The sequence below is a fragment of the Amblyomma maculatum genome, chromosome 1 (assembly GCF_055883805.1).
Source record: "Amblyomma maculatum isolate TAMU_Amacu chromosome 1, ASM5588380v1, whole genome shotgun sequence".
In the NCBI taxonomy this organism is placed as follows: Eukaryota; Metazoa; Arthropoda; class Arachnida; order Ixodida; family Ixodidae; genus Amblyomma; species Amblyomma maculatum.
This window is the reverse complement of record NC_139344.1, coordinates 429,785,214-429,802,225: the sequence shown is the minus strand read 5'-3', so window position 1 is coordinate 429,802,225 and position 17,012 is coordinate 429,785,214. Positions and strand designations below refer to the sequence as shown.

At 43.9% G+C, this 17,012-nt stretch overlaps 1 protein-coding gene across 1 annotated transcript; it reads left to right on the top strand.

The window, feature by feature from the left end:
• The first annotated feature begins 1,181 nt into the window (after positions 1-1,181).
• Positions 1,182-13,349, top strand: LOC146209365 (uncharacterized). The gene is made up of 5 exons (XM_084587393.1): positions 1,182-1,312; positions 2,264-2,415; positions 2,490-2,557; positions 7,143-7,226; positions 13,059-13,349. Exons 1-5 carry the CDS (start codon positions 1,196-1,198, stop codon positions 13,193-13,195), a joined length of 558 nt encoding a protein of 185 aa, XP_084443519.1. The 5' UTR covers positions 1,182-1,195; the 3' UTR covers positions 13,196-13,349.
• The last annotated feature ends 3,663 nt before the right edge of the window (positions 13,350-17,012 follow it).

The following is a 17,012-nucleotide window of genomic DNA, read 5'->3' as shown; positions in this document are numbered from 1 at the left end:
ACTCATGCCTATCTTTCCTTTCAAGAGCTTGTCACCAAGGTAAAATCTTGATCACATAAAAAAGCAAAATTTAGGAAAAATTTAGATTAATCTTCAGGGTAAAACCGAATAGGAAAGGTGAGCTTCGTTTCTATGCATGTCATTTGTGTTAATAAAATACTTGTGATGCAAGCTTAACCTCAGCGCTACTTCCAAGTACCCTATACAACCGACTACAAGGCCATTTGGGGCTAACCCAGGTGTGTGCATCTTCATTCTTCCGACGGTGTTTGCAAAGCCCTTGTCCATAATTTCTAAGTCTTTGTTTGCCCAGGTTCGGATTTGTTGGCCTCTTTGTGCCCATGTGCGGCTTCCATTCGTTATGCTCGTTTTTCGTGTGGATGTGAACTTCTTTCTTTTCCACGACTTCTGCAGAAGAGGCAAGCAGCCTTCATTTACGTGACTGCTCGAACAGAGTGCTAGCCTGCCGCAGCTTCATTACACGTCATTTCTGGTTTCCTCTCCTATTTGTCAACCACATTTTAATACATGCAAGCATAAATGAGTTTAACACTATTTCCAAACCACGGCGCAATAGAATTTGGATATATACAGTCAAATCGGAGGACGGGGAAAATTTTCGTTTAGAATAAATTACTACAGCCCCGTGGAAACGAGAGTTGGGTCCATTGTTTGCTGGCAGTGTCCAATACGCCTGAAGCTATCCGTGTTATCAGTGCGAGCGGTACGGAGGGCTTTAAACAAAAAAAAAAAAAAACATGTCGCGATGGTGTACCCTTCCCGTCGTCTGTCACCCTTTCACGCATCATCATTAACCAAAGTTAATTTCATATAATCCACTTGCCTCAAAGTAAAGCGGTGGGCGTAATAGAATTTCAGTTTCTGCAGGAGAAAAGCATAGGATACGAAGATCGGTCTCTGAACGGTTTTTTGAGCTCTTCTGACATTTGGCCGAAATTTTTTACTGTGGGGGCTAATATTTTATATACAGACAGAATAATGGAAGCCGGGGTGTGTTCCATAATTAGTTCTTATTCGGAGCCTGAATGAAAAATAAATGCGGCGCATGATTGCTTCATCCTTTCCCAGTCTTACTGCGCGCAACCCATCACGTGGTCGCACGTTTGCCACTGGGATAATAAATTGCCGAAGTATCTGTGGCAGCTACACAGCAGCGCTCAGACGAGACGACAGTATGAGGTTCACAGCTGCTGTAGTCGCTATCACTGCAGTCCACGCTGTGTTGCTCTGCGCACCTGCCAGCGCGAAGGCAGCGCACCGCCTTGCTCGCAATACAACGGATACATTTGAGGTAAGTTTAGAATTGGCGGGCAGTCAGGTATTGACATTCACGTTTCTTCAGCTGATGATAGGCTGTCGGCGGACTGTGCACAGCGCGACCGCTGTGAAGTATGAAATGCTTGTACTAAGCACGCGAGCAGCTTTTGTTTTTCGTTATTTTTTGGGGGGTTGGGGGATGGAAATAAAATATCGCCGCGAGTAAGCCAGTGATGTGCATTTGGAAATCATAAATGCATATAAGTTCAGCCCCATTCTTCAGACGTTCATCCAAACATCAAAATTGCCTTCACTCACTTTCATACAAGTGTGGTGTGATATAGTATCAGACCTTATAAAAGGACACATTTTCTCAGCATTGTTTTGCTTTTGGAAGATCTCCGGAAGGTAAAAAGCTCTTCTGAAGAAGCCCCTAGGAACGTGGCCTGTAAAACAAAGGGATGGACGATAGAAGTCCTTTGTACACATATCACGGCAAACAATAAATATGGTTCCTCTAGCCGTAACTGTGCGTTATCGCGCAATGATACAAGCAATCGTATTTCTTCATTTCTTTTTTTTTCGAGTTTTGTTTTGAAATCCTTCACTGCAGATTGGCAACGCAGATTTCCAGCATTCTTTAGCTTCATGTCCACGGCGGACGGTTCTTGAGTGGCTTTTGGTTTTGTCAAATTGATAAGCAGAAAAAAGCTTTATAAAGCTGACTGCCAGCACGAGCCAGGATCAGGGTCACGTAAGGGCCACACGTTTTTATCCGTTTCTGCGATACTACAGCCATGACGCAGGCTGCGTGCCTTTATCTTACACGCTGCAGCGCGTCTATGCCACGCGAGCAGTCAAGGAGATGTTTCACCCCGGTAGTACCGCTCCCTCTGATCGCGAGCGCTCAATTTCAGTACTTGCCCGGAAACACTGCAAAGCATCCCGTTTTTTTTTCTTCTTTTTTTTATCAACTCTGCCGCAGCTGTTTGCCCACTTCCCTTACGTCGTACTCGAGTACACTTCGGGAGAAGATCCGGAATTCCAGTGCTTGACCAACAAACGAGTGCAACTTGACATGAAAGCAAAAACGGCCACATACGTCTGGATGTTCAAGGGATATCATGGGACGAACAGGTATACTGTGTGAAGCAAAGGGACGATATGATCCGTAACGCTTACCGAACAATTGTTTGCTTCTTTATTTTCAGACAGAACGTAGCCTTACATTTGTCAGCTGGCGATACACCAGACAAGGCTGTCTTCACGCTGAATGACGGTGAGCACAGCTTTTGCTTGGTCTGGGTTTGTTGATAGGTTTTACACTCCCAAAGCCACTATGATGGAAGCCATGGTGCAAGACGCAAGAACGTTTGAGCACCCTGGGGTCTTTAACCTGCAGTGACTTCGCACAGTACACGGGCGCAATGCTTTTCGCCTCCATTGGAAAGCGGCAGCCGCACACGCAATTTAGTCCTGCGTTAAATTGGGTTCAGAAGTCGGGCGCCCTAACAAAGTGAGGCACCACAGATGGGTTTAGGGGAGGGATAGAGTTTTTGTCGCGAAAGCAACACTACGCCAGGTCTAACCGCTCGTCACTGGGTGCCGTGTCCGTGTACGTCTCCGTGCTCGTGGTCCCTCATAAAAAAATTAGCCTACGATGAAGTTTGAATCCACGTTACCCCTATGCCACAGGCAGGAGCTGCCATTCGGGTCGCTCCTTTCATGTGGGAGGGTGATATCAGAATCAGCCTGTCAGAACCGTTTGCATTCGCGTTACCCCTTCGACACGCAGGCACATACGAGAATATTGTAGCAGGAAAAATAAGCATCCATCGTTGCTTTCGCAATTCAACTAGGGTTAACTATAGCTAAACCACAACTACTTTTTCATGTTAATATAACACTCCCTGGTTCTTATAATGGGCCATACACATTTTAAATAAGACTAAGAGATGCCTCAGATAAGTATTGAAGGAATGAGAATTCTACATTTGAAAGGTCAGTTTTGGTACTGCGATTGTATATGTAATTAAAGGGGAGCAATTGTTACACTCCACCCACGCTAGTTAATGACACTCAAGTGAAAATAGAGAAGAAGCGGGCATGGGCAGGGCTTGCAGTGCGAATACAGGATAACCGATGGTAGCTAACAGTAACCAATAAGATGCCAGGGGAAGGAAATCTTAGCAGGGAGAGGCTGAAAGTTATGTTTGTGGATGAGGCTAAGAAATTCGTAGGGTCAAGCGGATACAGCTAGCATAGCGCCGGGTTAATTGGAGTAATAAGGGAGATACAGTTCAGTTCAGTTCAGTCGTTCAGTCGTGTCCGACTCTTCGTGACCCTATGGACCACGTCACGCCACGCTTTCCGGTCTCTCACTATCTTCCTAACATCACATAACTTCATCTGCAGTGCCTCGAGGATGCCATCTAACCATCGCGTTCGCTGCCTACCCCTTCTCCGGCGACCCTCAACCTTTCCCAACATCAAATCTTTCTCCAGCGACTCCTCTCTTCTCATCAGATGACCAAAGTAGCTGAGCTTTAACTTTAAAATTTAACCCTCCAATGAGCAGTCAGGGTTTATGTTCGACAGTATCGACTGATTTGATCTTCTGGCAGTCCAAGAAACTCTCAAGAGTCTTCGCCAGCACCACAATTCAAACGCGTCAATTCTTCGGTGGTCAGCCTTTTTCACAGTCCAACTCTCACATCCATACATCACAACAGGAAAGACCATAGCACGAGTTATACGGATCTTGGTTGGCAGACTAATGTCCCTGCTCTTTACTAGGCGGTCAAGGCTAACCATCGCTCTCTTTCCCGGAAGCAGGCGTCTCCTAATTTCATGGCTGCAGTACCCTTCCGAGGTAATCTTGGAGCCCAAGAAGAGAAAATCTGTCACAGCTTCCACTTCTTGACCATTGATGCTCCAGGACTTGATAGGGCAAGACGCCATGATCTTTGTCTTTTTAATGTCCAGTTTAAGCCCAAACTTCTCACTCTCTTGTACGCGCATCAAAAGTCTCTTGAGTTCCACTTCACTTTCTGCCATTAAAGTGGTATCATCCGCATATCTAATGATGTTGATACGTTTTCCAGCGATCTTCACTCCAGCTGAAGACTCGTCCAGACCGGAGATACAACAGGATAGTTAAGCGGGCGAGTTGGTGATACATCATCCAAAAAACAGCGCGAACAAACGGGGACGACAGGAAGAAACAGCGCTTGTTTCTGTTGTTTCTTCCTGTCGCCCCGGCCCCGCCGGTGTGGTGCAGTGGTAAGACGCCCGACTACTGTGCCGGAGTTCCCGGGATCGAATGCCGGCCTCGGCGGCTGCGTTTCGATGGAGGCGAAACGAAGTGGCGTCCGTGTGCTGTGCGATGTCAGCGCACGTTAAAGATCCCCAGGTGGTCGAAATTACTCCGTAGCCCTCCACTACGGCTCCCCTTTCTCTCTATCCACTTTCACTCCCACCTTCATCCCTTCCCTTACGGCGCGGTTCAGGTGTCCACAGAGCAAGTGTGACAGATACTGCGCCTTTCCCTTCCTATGAACCAACCAACCAACCTGTCGCCCCGTTTGTTCGCGCTGTTTTTTTTTTATGAAGGGAGATACCTTCGCCCTGTTGTCGGTATAGTCTGGCTGATGATGATGACTCTGCCGAATGGGCTAAAGCGGCACTCTAGGTGTTTATGTGTTACGTGTAGCCTAACTTTTTGAAGTTTTCAGCAGCGCCATCCTCGTCCCTAGCGGCAAACGTAGTACGTCGATACAACCGCGAATGTGACATGAAGCGTGGTCGAATCATGTGGAGCGCAACTGCAGTCAATTACCGTCTTATGGTACTTATTACATATTCTAGTTAGAAAGCCAAAGACACGGCTCTCTTTTGAGTACCGAACAGGCAATGTTAGGGAGATGAGGTGCTCGATATGACATAACTATGAATGAAATCAATATTCACCGAACGCTCGGAAAAATGTAAACGTGTATTTAAAAGAAAATGTGATATTGACCAGCTGAAAACTCGGACGCCATGGGTTCGCGAGTCCTACCGGTAGCATGATGTTTTCTTCTTTTTTTTTTCTGCATAATCTATTACACTCCTGCCACATAAATATTGCACTTTTTTAATCAACTTAAGAACTAAAAAAAATTATTACTTGTGTTTCTGTTATCCTTTGTTGAGGTTATTGGCCTCTTTCGCAAATTAGTCGTAACACGCCTATAATATTTGCTATTATATGTTAAAGCATAACGAGAGCTTGAGTTCTGGCAATAATGAATGTCATACGTAGCATTTCAGGGTTCCCTCACAAATTAAGCCTTTCTCGTTCAATCCCGTTACACGTGACTTGGACGTAATTACAGTTACAGTGCCTACTACGGCGGCGTCCAGGGACAACGTTAGCGCTCGTGAGCATTCCCTAATTCCTTTACAAGAATCATACACGCCCACCGCTTGCCGGTATTACTCATGAGGAGCATATGTAGCAGTTGCATCTTACCTGTACTAACCTATGGGGCTGCAACATGGAGGCTAACGGAAACTTGAGCTGAGGACAACGCAGAGCGCTATGGAATGGAAAATGGTTAGTGTAACGTTAAGATTAGGAAGCGTGCAGAGTGAGTCAGAGAAATAACTCGAGTTAGTGACATTCCAGTGAAAATCAAGAAGAAATGGGCATTGCTTGATTGACTGATTAGATTATAGGAAGGGAAAGGCGCGGTAACTGTCTCGCTTGTTTTCTGTGGACACCTCAACCGCGCCGTAAGGGAAGGGAGGAAGGTGGGAGTGAAAGTAGAAAGAGAGAAAGAGGAGCCGTAGTGGAGGCCTACGAAGTAATTTCGACCACCTGAGGATCTTTAACGTGCGCTGACACCAAACAGCATACGTACGCCGCTTCGTTTCGCCTCCATCGAAACGCAGCCGCCGAGGTTGTGTTCGAGCCCGGGTACTCCGGCACAGTAGTCGGGCGCATTACCATTGCACCACCCCGGCGGGGCCCAGGGCATGTATTACGAAGAAAGATTATTTGATGGTTGCGAAGGGTAACAAGTTGTATTCCAAGAGAAGGAAATCGTAGGAGGGGGAGGCAGAAATTAGGTGGATGGATGAGATTGGAACGTTCGCAGGGGTCAAGAGGAAGCTGACAGGACCGAGTTAAGCGGAGTAATATGGGAGAGGCTTTCGCTCTACAGTGGGTATAATCTGGATGATAATGATGATGATGATGGTGATGATGATACACACCCACTATAGGCGTAGACTGAACAACTGCCGCCAAACCTTAGCTGAGTCGATAAAATATAATACGCAAAATTGGAACGTTCTGAATTCGCATGGCCCTTTGGCGATTGTTTCTTTTTTACTTTCTTACCAATGGTTTCGATCCTTAAAATGACTCTACATTACATATTCCCTTATATGCATAAAAACGAATAGTACATTTTCTTATGGTTTTCATGGCTTAAGTGAGTGCTCGCGTTCTACGTACAGCCGTCAGCACGCTTAACACGAATGCTTGAGCGCGTGGCATGGACAAATTTAAGCGCCGCTAAACGCTGGACGATGTCCACCCGCGATCTTTGCTGCTTCCAAACACACCGCGCAGCATGACCCCAGGCCTACCGGCTACAGCTGAGGGGTGCAAATGTCCGTCCAGTCTACGCGCTCGAGTACAGCCACACGAATATACTGATAGTAGGTGTTAATATTACTAATTCTGACATTATAAGACAACTGAAGCATTGATTTATTAGTACCATTAAAAGATACTTGTTTATTACTTTCGCTAGAAAGAGAAAAAGAAATGGTCAAACTAGCAAAACTGGATGCTCTTTAAATTTGTTTTTCAGACTCCAAATCGACCTGGGTGGCTCATTTTGCGTACACGGATTACAAGGACTGCGTCATTGTAGAGATTCCCTACGACGGAAACCGTGAGATGAACAAAGATCTAATGCTTATTTGGTTTTTCTCATTATTTTACCACACTCTTCACAGAACAGCTAAACGACAGGAAAGCTGAATCTTGTCATGGTGCCGCCAACACCTCGAGGTAGAGGGCAGATTTTCCAGCCAGTGCTACCATGTTTTAGTTCCGGAGTAGAAGAAGACAATCATTGGTTGCTGCACAAAAACAAAGTCGCGTGTTTGAGAGCTGTTCTTTTTATTTCTGAATTCTAGAGCCAGACAAGCAAATGCGTTTAATATACTGAAAGAGGGAGGGGGTTGGTGGAGGTCTTACTAACAACATTCACGAAGTGAATGCGAGAGCATTGAAGTTGTCCGTTTAGTCGTCTGCTTCTCTGTTGTCATTCTTTCGATTAAATTGAGCCTTCCGTTCAAAATTCTGTCTTCATGCGCTTGCACAGTAATCCAGCTACACTCCCTGGGAACGTTTCAACAGACGCGATTTCCAGTGGATCTAAGTCATTTAGTCTACACCCCGTATGTCCGCTAATTTAGCGGTTGGCTTAGATTCCACATTTTTTGTAAGGTATATGTGACATCCCCTCGTATAATGTTAAAGTATGGTCGATCGGGTTAGCCTACTCGATCCCAATAATCTACTCGAACTTAAGTTTGATGCGCCTTCATTCATACAATAATATTTTATCGTTATTCAGACGGATTATTTCAATGAATAACCTCCATCAATGGGCAGGATTAGTCATATGTGGCAACTGCGCGTTAGTGGGTCATGTCACTATATATGACGAACCAAGTGCGAATTTCAGGGGTTCTCTGCCATTCAAATTTGCCAGCACCCTTTGATTGTCTCTTTGAGGGTCATGGCATATTCTTTCGGCCAATCAGAGATTATCGGTGTTTTAAAATTTGAGGGCATCATCTGCCTGTATTTTTAGGGGTCACGTGACACTGTAGATATCATCACATTCTTTTTCAATCATACAATTTCGTTGCAAATAAAAACTGGACGTTTTTTGCATCGAGAACATCGAAACGAAAAACGAAATTCTGTTGCGATAAAATATTTTTTTCTGAACGTAGAGAAATTACGTACCGAATTCGCCGATTTCCGGTAAAAGAGACCTCCATCAGAATCCCGACACAGGATGCTACCCTCTCCCCCATTTTAAAACATGCAATCGAGCACATACTCCATGACAGAAAGCACCATTTCGACTCCTGATTTTACAAGTGTGTGGCATGATTTGCGATTGTGAATAGTTGCTTTGACGATGTCTTATGTGAGGCCACCTGTGCAACTGCATTTCAAACATTCAAGTGTTAAGTCTTTACTTTCATTCAGGCACGTTGGATTTGACCGAACTGATTTTACTGGCTTGTAAGCTTGAGCAAAAAACGAATCACAATTATAGTGGAGAAGGAGTCAAAATTTTCAAACCTTCGCGGTGGCATTCACATTATCATGGGCTTTTCACGAAAATGGAAAAGCAACAAAGCATGAAAGTGGGAACGCCAACTTGGTGCTTAAAAGCTCGGACACACACACACACACACACACACACACACACACACACACACACACACACACACACACACACACACACACACATGAAGTATATATATATATATATACTCCACATATTGTTCACACACATATACACATATATATACACACATACATGTGTGTGTGTGTGTGTGTGTGTGTGTGTGTGTGTGTGTGTGTGTGTGTGTGTGTGTGTGTGTGTGTGTGTGTGTGTGTGTGTGTGTGTGTGTGTGTGTGTGTGTGTGTGTGTGTGTGTGTGTGTGTGTGTGTGTGTGTGTGTGTGTGTGTGTGTGTGTGTGTGTGTGTGTGTGTGTGTGTGTGTGTGTGTGTGTGTGTGTGTGTGTGTGTGTGTGTGTGTGTGTGTGTGTGTGTGTGTGTGTGTGTGTGTGTGTGTGTGTGTGTGTGTGTGTGTGTGTGTGTGTGTGTGTGTGTGTGTGTGTGTGTGTGTGTGTGTGTGTGTGTGTGTGTGTGTGTGTGTGTGTGTGTGTGTGTGTGTGTGTGTGTGTGTGTGTGTGTGTGTGTGTGTGTGTGTGTGTGTGTGTGTGTGTGTGTGTGTGTGTGTGTGTGTGTGTGTGTGTGTGTGTGTGTGTGTGTGTGTGTGTGTGTGTGTGTGTGTGTGTGTGTGTGTGTGTGTGTGTGTGTGTGTGTGTGTGTGTGTGTGTGTGTGTGTGTGTGTGTGTGTGTGTGTGTGTGTGTGTGTGTGTGTGTGTGTGTGTGTGTGTGTGACCGATATGTGGGAAGTGGCAGCGCTACTGAAGGGTTTTATGTTTTTCATTGTTGCCGATGCTGGTTAGATTTTCTCTTGTAGTCACAACCTTCTGGAGTGCCCTCGTCCCCCCTGATAAAATTTGATAGCCTCAAGAGATTCATTGTTTACAAGCGCCGGAACCACCGCAGCTCCTCGTCTCCTCATTTGTGTTTGCTCTCTGTACTGCTCTTATAAGATTTGGGAGGTGAAACGCGTCACTGTTATTTTCCCGAGAGCCCATTAAATTCTGTGCTTGCATACTGTAGCCAGCGGACATTTTTACTAGTGCGCACAATCAACTATCTTAAATAACTAGCTAAAAGGCCAAGAAGCTACGTAGGCTGGCTCAAAGTGAGTAAGGATAACAACACTAATATGGCTATACGCTATGCGCAAAACGCCTACAACGCCGCCTGTCGCCAAAGCCGCAAAGCGCAGACGGGCTCGGTCGGGCGCTGTTCATATCAGCCTCTATGCGCGCGCGTCGTGTTTTCGTCGTTGGTCGTGGTTTAACAAATATAACGCCGCTGTCAACCTTTAGCAATGTCCGGGAAGAATTGCTGCGTAGTTGGTTTTTAGAACAGACATAAAACCTTGCCAGGAACACGTTTGTATAATGGACAGTTGGGCGAGTTGGTACAATTGCATAGTGGGTGGAACAGCGCGAAAAGACGGAACACAGACAGCGCTCGTCTGTTGTGCGTCTCTTCTTGTGTTTTGTCTTTTCGCGCTGTTCCACCCAATATACGTTTGTATAAGTTTCCAGTGATGTTTCACGAGAACGACGGCGGCCGCGAGTCGCGGTTTTTCGACGCAGACAGCAAGCACTCGCCCCGAATGACATTTGTTCAATTTTTGCGACGCACTTCTACACGATTAAAGCTAATGCCATTTCCAAAGTATGGTAACTGCGATTGACATGCAAATGTTGTTGCGCCTTGAATATGTTGGGAAGATGACTACGCTGTAAACGAAAGCAGCCTTTAAATTGACATTCATGTCTTGCATGCCTTGTAACCAGCCTGTTGATTAGGACTATCAATTACGAAGTTAGCGGCAGTGTCGGCGGCGTTTGTTTACGAAAGGGCACGGAAGATGCGCACGTCTACGCTCGACTGCGAAACTTTGCGCACTAAAGCAAGTGTCAAGAGCAACATGTAAAATTGGCAGTATCTAGTGTACTGTCCGACGGAGCTTTTATAAAACCTTCGAGTATCGCCATACGACGCAGCATACTACTGCCCCGTTGACTCCCGTATGTTTTCGCCAGATCGTTCGCTTGGCGTAGTAAGGCCCGTTGAAAAATGCCCGAGCTTGGCCTCATCAAGAAAGCATATGGCAAGTTCGTAACGCTTGCCACATCGGATACCGCGAGCTTACCGCAACGACGCTGCCCGCGAAAGCTGCCGACGACGGCGCTCTGGCCGTGTGCTATGCCCTAGTCGTCTCTATACCTAAACGCCTAAACAGTTTAGCATCAAAGCCGTAGCTGGAAGCGCTTTGGAAATAGTAAATTTCATAGTCATAAAACTGCCTTAGTATCAGTTCAATTGTCTCACAAATTGCCTTACAGTTAACGGAAGGTGTAACTTCGGAGACGCCTTAGCAGCGGAGCTAGAGAACGAAATCGGATGAGCTAGCTGCGTTACACCGGCGGCAGCTAAGAGCAGAAAATTGCTTTTATTTCAGTTCTCACTTCTTACAAAATCTCGTTACATAACAGCGATCAACAGAGCATGCTTTTCTGAAGGTGTCGAAAGAAATCCGCCGTGACGGCGACTCGGCGCCGACGGACCGCGGCAACAGGAGCGACCTGCTTCGCCCGCGCAGGGTGCGGTGGCTACGGGTGTGCTGGCAGTGATGGGTGCCAGTTTTTTGTTCTTTTTTTTTACGATGGTGCTTGGCATATTTCACAAACATGACTAGCTGCACAATTATAGAAGCACAGTAGTATTTAATGCAGGTGGCACGTTTGTAGTTTATTTTGGGTGTATCTTCTCACCGTGTCTCTGGTGCCGAGATAACACATTTCCTCGTTGATCGCATTCAGATGAGTATTTCAAACTCAATCGATACCTAATGTCGTTTTCATCGAATGTCATTATATTTTCTCATGTAGCAGCAAACAAATATCATTTTGAACGAACGTCATTCGTGGAAAAGGTATTAAATTTGCCGTGTGGAAGGGCTGAGTGTGATAACTATATGTTTTCAGTGTTTTGTACCTTCCGTGAACACTTCTTGTTTAAACTTGGTTGCCTCCGCTGCCAGGAATATACAATACGCATTAGATTTATGAAATACTTAGCCAGAAAATATTTAGCATGCATTGACATCGCACAGCACACGGTTGCATTTTGCGTTTCGCCTCCACTTAAACGCGGGCGGCGCGGTCAACTTTCGATCTTCCTCAGTAGCCTGAGCCGCTGCGGAAGGTTATTGAACAGACATTTTCCAATATGCGTTTTGAAACTTGTCATCCAATTACTTTGAAGACCAGAGCCAGTGTTCCTGTTGGCTGGCAAGATTACGAAAACATAACTTGTCGTTGCCCTTGATATTCAGTCTAAAGGTTCTAGAGCTTGTTGTAAAGCACGCTGTAATTCTGCAGTTGGGCGCGAGGGCGATACAAATTAAATAAAGATGATACTACAATAATAAAATAGGATATAAAATTTAAATCTAACATGCTCTTGGCTAACCTGTGATGCAGTTTTTCAGATATTACCTCTTCTGATATGTCTCACTCCTCCATGAAATTATCTACCCGATCCGCCTTTTTGACGACGGAATAAGTGAAATCCATCTTGTACAGGCAGTGGTAAAGCGCAAGAATGAAAACTCTGAACTCTTGCTATAGGAGCTCAATATGCACTATTCTTCTGATGCTCAGAATGCTGGTTTGCAAGCTCGCTGGCTTTCCCTGAGGTCGCACTGGTACGAAACCGCTCGCAGTTTCAACGACGCTGCCTATTTTGCTGTAGCAATTTATTGCATGTAAGCGAAGCAAGCGTGTACCATTAAGCAAAGAAAGAACATTGATTCATATGTGAAGGAATGAACGAATTAACGTGGCGTTGTAATGAAAGCGGGGCACTCAAAATGAGCTCCACTTCGTACACAACATTGTTGACGCCCGTCTGCAGGAGACACTTGATGCATATGGAGGTGATGTAGTTTCAGACGGCCGTGATATCGAACACATGTCCCCTTATAAAGGGCGATCCCCTTGCGCACACTGTCACCACGGAAGTGCGCTCGAGACGCGCACAAACGGCAGATCGCACGCGCGCACCACGGACACGCTTGCCGCGTGAGGCCCGCCTCGTGTTCCGACGACCGCCGCTACGCGGCTTTCAGTGGCGCCCCTATAGGCGCTGCGCATGGCGTATAGCCCATTTTCTGCTCAGTTGCACTTTGTTTTACAGCTGCAGGATATTTCCACCTTTCCATTATGGGTTTGTAAGAGCATCGGTGCATGTATACACTGACAGTCGCAACAACATAAGGAAGACAAACTGTTGTGACCACCTGTTTTTCACGCAGAGTGTCAGCTTTGTGTTTCGAACCGTGTTAAGGACGACGTCCCTCAACACTGCGTGGACCAACTGCACGATATCTGTGACGTCAGCATCAAGGAATACTCCAAGGAAGCATGCAGAAAGGACACGGATGACCTCTGAAAATGAAGAATCGAAAGCAGTTTTTATTTGCTTAAGTGGGAAGTTCTGTAATTCATAAGAACGGCTGCTGGCGAGATGAGGTCGTTTGAGTTTCTTTGCTTGCTCTTGGTGTGTGTCAGATCTGTGGTGTGCATTTGCAATAAAAATATTTGGGAGAGGCAGTAGAGTGCTTTACTATTTAATATTTATTAATAATAATGTAAGTCTCTTTGTGAAATAGATGGAAGAGAACATGTCGACATACATGATCCCTGAGTAACAGGTTTCCACCATCATGGACAAGAATGCAGCAGCAAAACCTTCAAAAAAAAAAACACACAGCTGTATGAGAACACCAAAGTACTATGAGTGTGTTCAGATAAAAGAACGTTAATCGAGGTCTCAGACACTTTTTTTTTTTTCACATAAACTTTTATACGTTGTGGGAAAATGTTTCAAAACAAAGGAATGAACCATAGTTTTTCAAGATATTAAGTAGATTTATCGGGGGGGAAAATGATATACCTTTATAGGTGGAAAATGCCGTTTTAGCCATTTTAAGAAGTATCAAGTTTCGAGACGTGGTGCTTGCGTACTAAAATTTTGTCTTTTTTTTTACTCACAAAATTTATGTACCTTTAGCTTTTAATTCAACTCTAAATTCCTGTTTTGTTGCAGTTAATTTCGTAAAAGATCATAAACCTTGGTCCTGTAGAGACGCACTGAAAACAATTCCATTTTCAACCTTAAATACGGACATGATGCTTTAGGTTGTTGGCTTTATGGCTAAAGTTATTTCCTTAATGTAAGCCTAAATTGAGAGTTTTAGACTGCAAGGTTTGTTCTACAGAATACATCAAATTCGCGACCCAACACGGAGTAAAAGCGCCGTCCACACAAATTGCAGGTTACGTACGCCTTGCAGGTTAGGGGGACGGCGGACTGGCTCAGAGTTGGGTCGCGTGTTCTCTGAACTAGATAGCTCTGTCGACAAGAATACTCCTCATTTCAGCTCAACCTCACGGCTGCTATAATGAAATTTGCAATTTCAACAAAAATAGTGAGCTGCAACGCGTCTGGCTTATGAGTGTACTTAAGTGCATATTATAAAAACGGTCATCAAAAACAGAATATTGTTATTTTGTCATAACCGAGAACTGAAATAATTTATTAAGAACTGTATTGAATACCACTGCACCTCGCAACAAAAAAAAATATAGAGAGAGGATAGAAAATAAGTTTAACCGTCAATTGCATTCTCCCATGAAATATCCAGAAATTGCGAACTTATTCCTATTTAAATAATTACCAACACTGCCAACAAGCTGAAGGCAATTTTATAAGTATTGTGAAGGCTTTGGATATTGCGTTAGTTAAAATTGAACTAAGTTCAGAGAGTACTAATACGAACTTTTGCCGCCTTCTATTTAAGTGAAAGAAATAAGCACAACTACAGAATGAAAACATACATGCAGTTTTGTATATATACATTTTTTATTCCTAGTTTACATGGTGCAATACTTTCAGTGCCTGATATTTATTTTTACTTCTGTTTGTTGCTAGGAGAAATGAGTAAAAATGTTGTTTGGGGTAGTGCGGATAGAGATGTGGAAGGCTCCGTTTTTAATTTGAATCAAAGTTGTCTATTTTTTTTATAATCTTGAATTTTGGCCGGCTTCAAAATAATGTGGAGAAAGAAGGAACAAGTCAAGACCATCAACGTTTTTCATGAATAAAGGGCAAGGCATGGATAATAAAGACAGAAAGATTCACTGGCAACACTTTAGCAAGTCGCGCCAGAATGTAGGGGCGATTACTGACAATGTTGTGAACAATCGCACAGTTTCATATTCATTTTTCTAATTGTGAACAATAGGATGCAATACATTTTTCATACGTAATTTTTCTAAGGTATTGAGGATTCTCAAAGGGAGTTTCATAAAAATCGAAGGTGTGTGTGTGTGTGTGTGTGTGTGTGTGTGTGTGTGTGTGTGTGTGTGTGTGTGTGTGTGTGTGTGTGTGTGTGTGTGTGTGTGTGTGTGTGTGTGTGTGTGTGTGTGTGTGTGTGTGTGTGTGTGTGTGTGTGTGTGTGTGTGTGTGTGTGTGTGTGTGTGTGTGTGTGTGTGTGTGTGTGTGTGTGTGTGTGTGTGTGTGTGTGTGTGTGTGTGTGTGTGTGTGTGTGTGTGTGTGTGTGTGTGTGTGTGTGTGTTTTAATTGTAATTAAAGTTGCACCTTTTTTGCCATTTTCGAATTTGGGGCGAATTTAATTTATTGTGGAGAACCCATCTAGCGGTCTAGAGGTCCTAAGTTTGGCTGATATTATGGAAACAACTTTTGTAAAAACCAGAAAATGCTTTAGTACCAACAGCCTAATGCATCATCTCCGTATGTAAGATCGAAAATGGAATTGTTTACAGCTCGTCGCTCCTGGAGCAAGGTTCATGAGCTTTTACGAGCCCAACTGGAAAAAAAAAAAAAGAGACAGGTTTCTAATAGTTCTCATAAACACAAATGTTGCATACACTTTGTGAGTAAGGAATAATAGATGGCAATAATTTAGTATGAAAGCAACAGGTCTAGAAACTTGCAACGTTCTGAAATGGCAAAAACGGCTGTTCAACCTCTAGTGATATACGAATTCTTTTTTCGAGAAAACTACTGCATATCTTTCGGAGCTACGGTTCATTTCTGTGTGTCCGGACATTTTCCCATCACATATAAAATATTAATTGAAAACAAAGAATGGTCATGAAATCTCGATTACCGTTCTTATTTGAACACACCCCTTTAGACAAACCAAGCTAGAAGTTAATCCCTATTTCATGATATCGCTGTTTTCTCACTAGAGGAAGCTAGAACTATAATTCCTTATTTGGGAAAAAATAGAATCTTCAAAACGCGAGAAGAGAGGCTGGCTTGAAATTCAACAAGGAAATTTAGATTTTACACAGAACAAGCCTTTTCAATAAGAGAGGATGAAAAACGCGGTCGGAAGGCCTTGACGAAATCTATAAATATTGCATCTACTGTAATACCGGAAGCAATTACCTTGGCAAAACCATGCGTAATTTTTACTAATTTCACCAGTGTTGAGAGCCCTCTTCTGAATCCATGCTGGTTTACGCGGAGTAAATTGTTTTCAGGTAGATACTTGATATTTTATTTATAATATATTCTATTATTTGAAAGCATGCACTGGCGTTTACGTTTCAATCCACATGTTTAATAGGCATGATACTCGAGCCTAACCAATGTGTAGAAAGCGTATCCCTTTGTGGTGAAATTTTGGAGAAAGGTGATAATTGAACTGTATAGCATTTGAGAAACGCATTAGAAATTTTATCTACCCCATAACAATGTTGATGCCAATTTACAAAGGAGGTTAAGAGTGCCAAGCTCTGCTATCGTAATTTTCTGCTTTGCCATCGTGCACTCCCCAGAGGAAAGTTAGAAACACGAGCTCGAGGAACTGCTCAAAGAAAATAGAAGGAAACAACTTCAACCACTGAGCCAGAAATTTTAATTTCGCTGAAAGCGCGGTCAGGTTTTGATAAATATCACATGAACTTGCGAGGTTCATACGCCGTGAATTCAGTGTGTTAGCAAAGAAGCGCTGTCTTGAATCCTTGACCTCCGTTTCAAGTTAGCGAGAAAGTTTAGCAGCAATGGTGTGCTTATTTTTATGTTTACGCATTTGTGCAATTCTTTTGTTTCAGGTGAATGACATCCCTTGTAATCTATGAAGTTTCCTGCCGAGTCTGTTTAAGAGTAGATGGTATATAATTGGCTTCACAGTGGGTTGTTTCATTCTTGAACAACAAATTAGCATTGCGCCAAT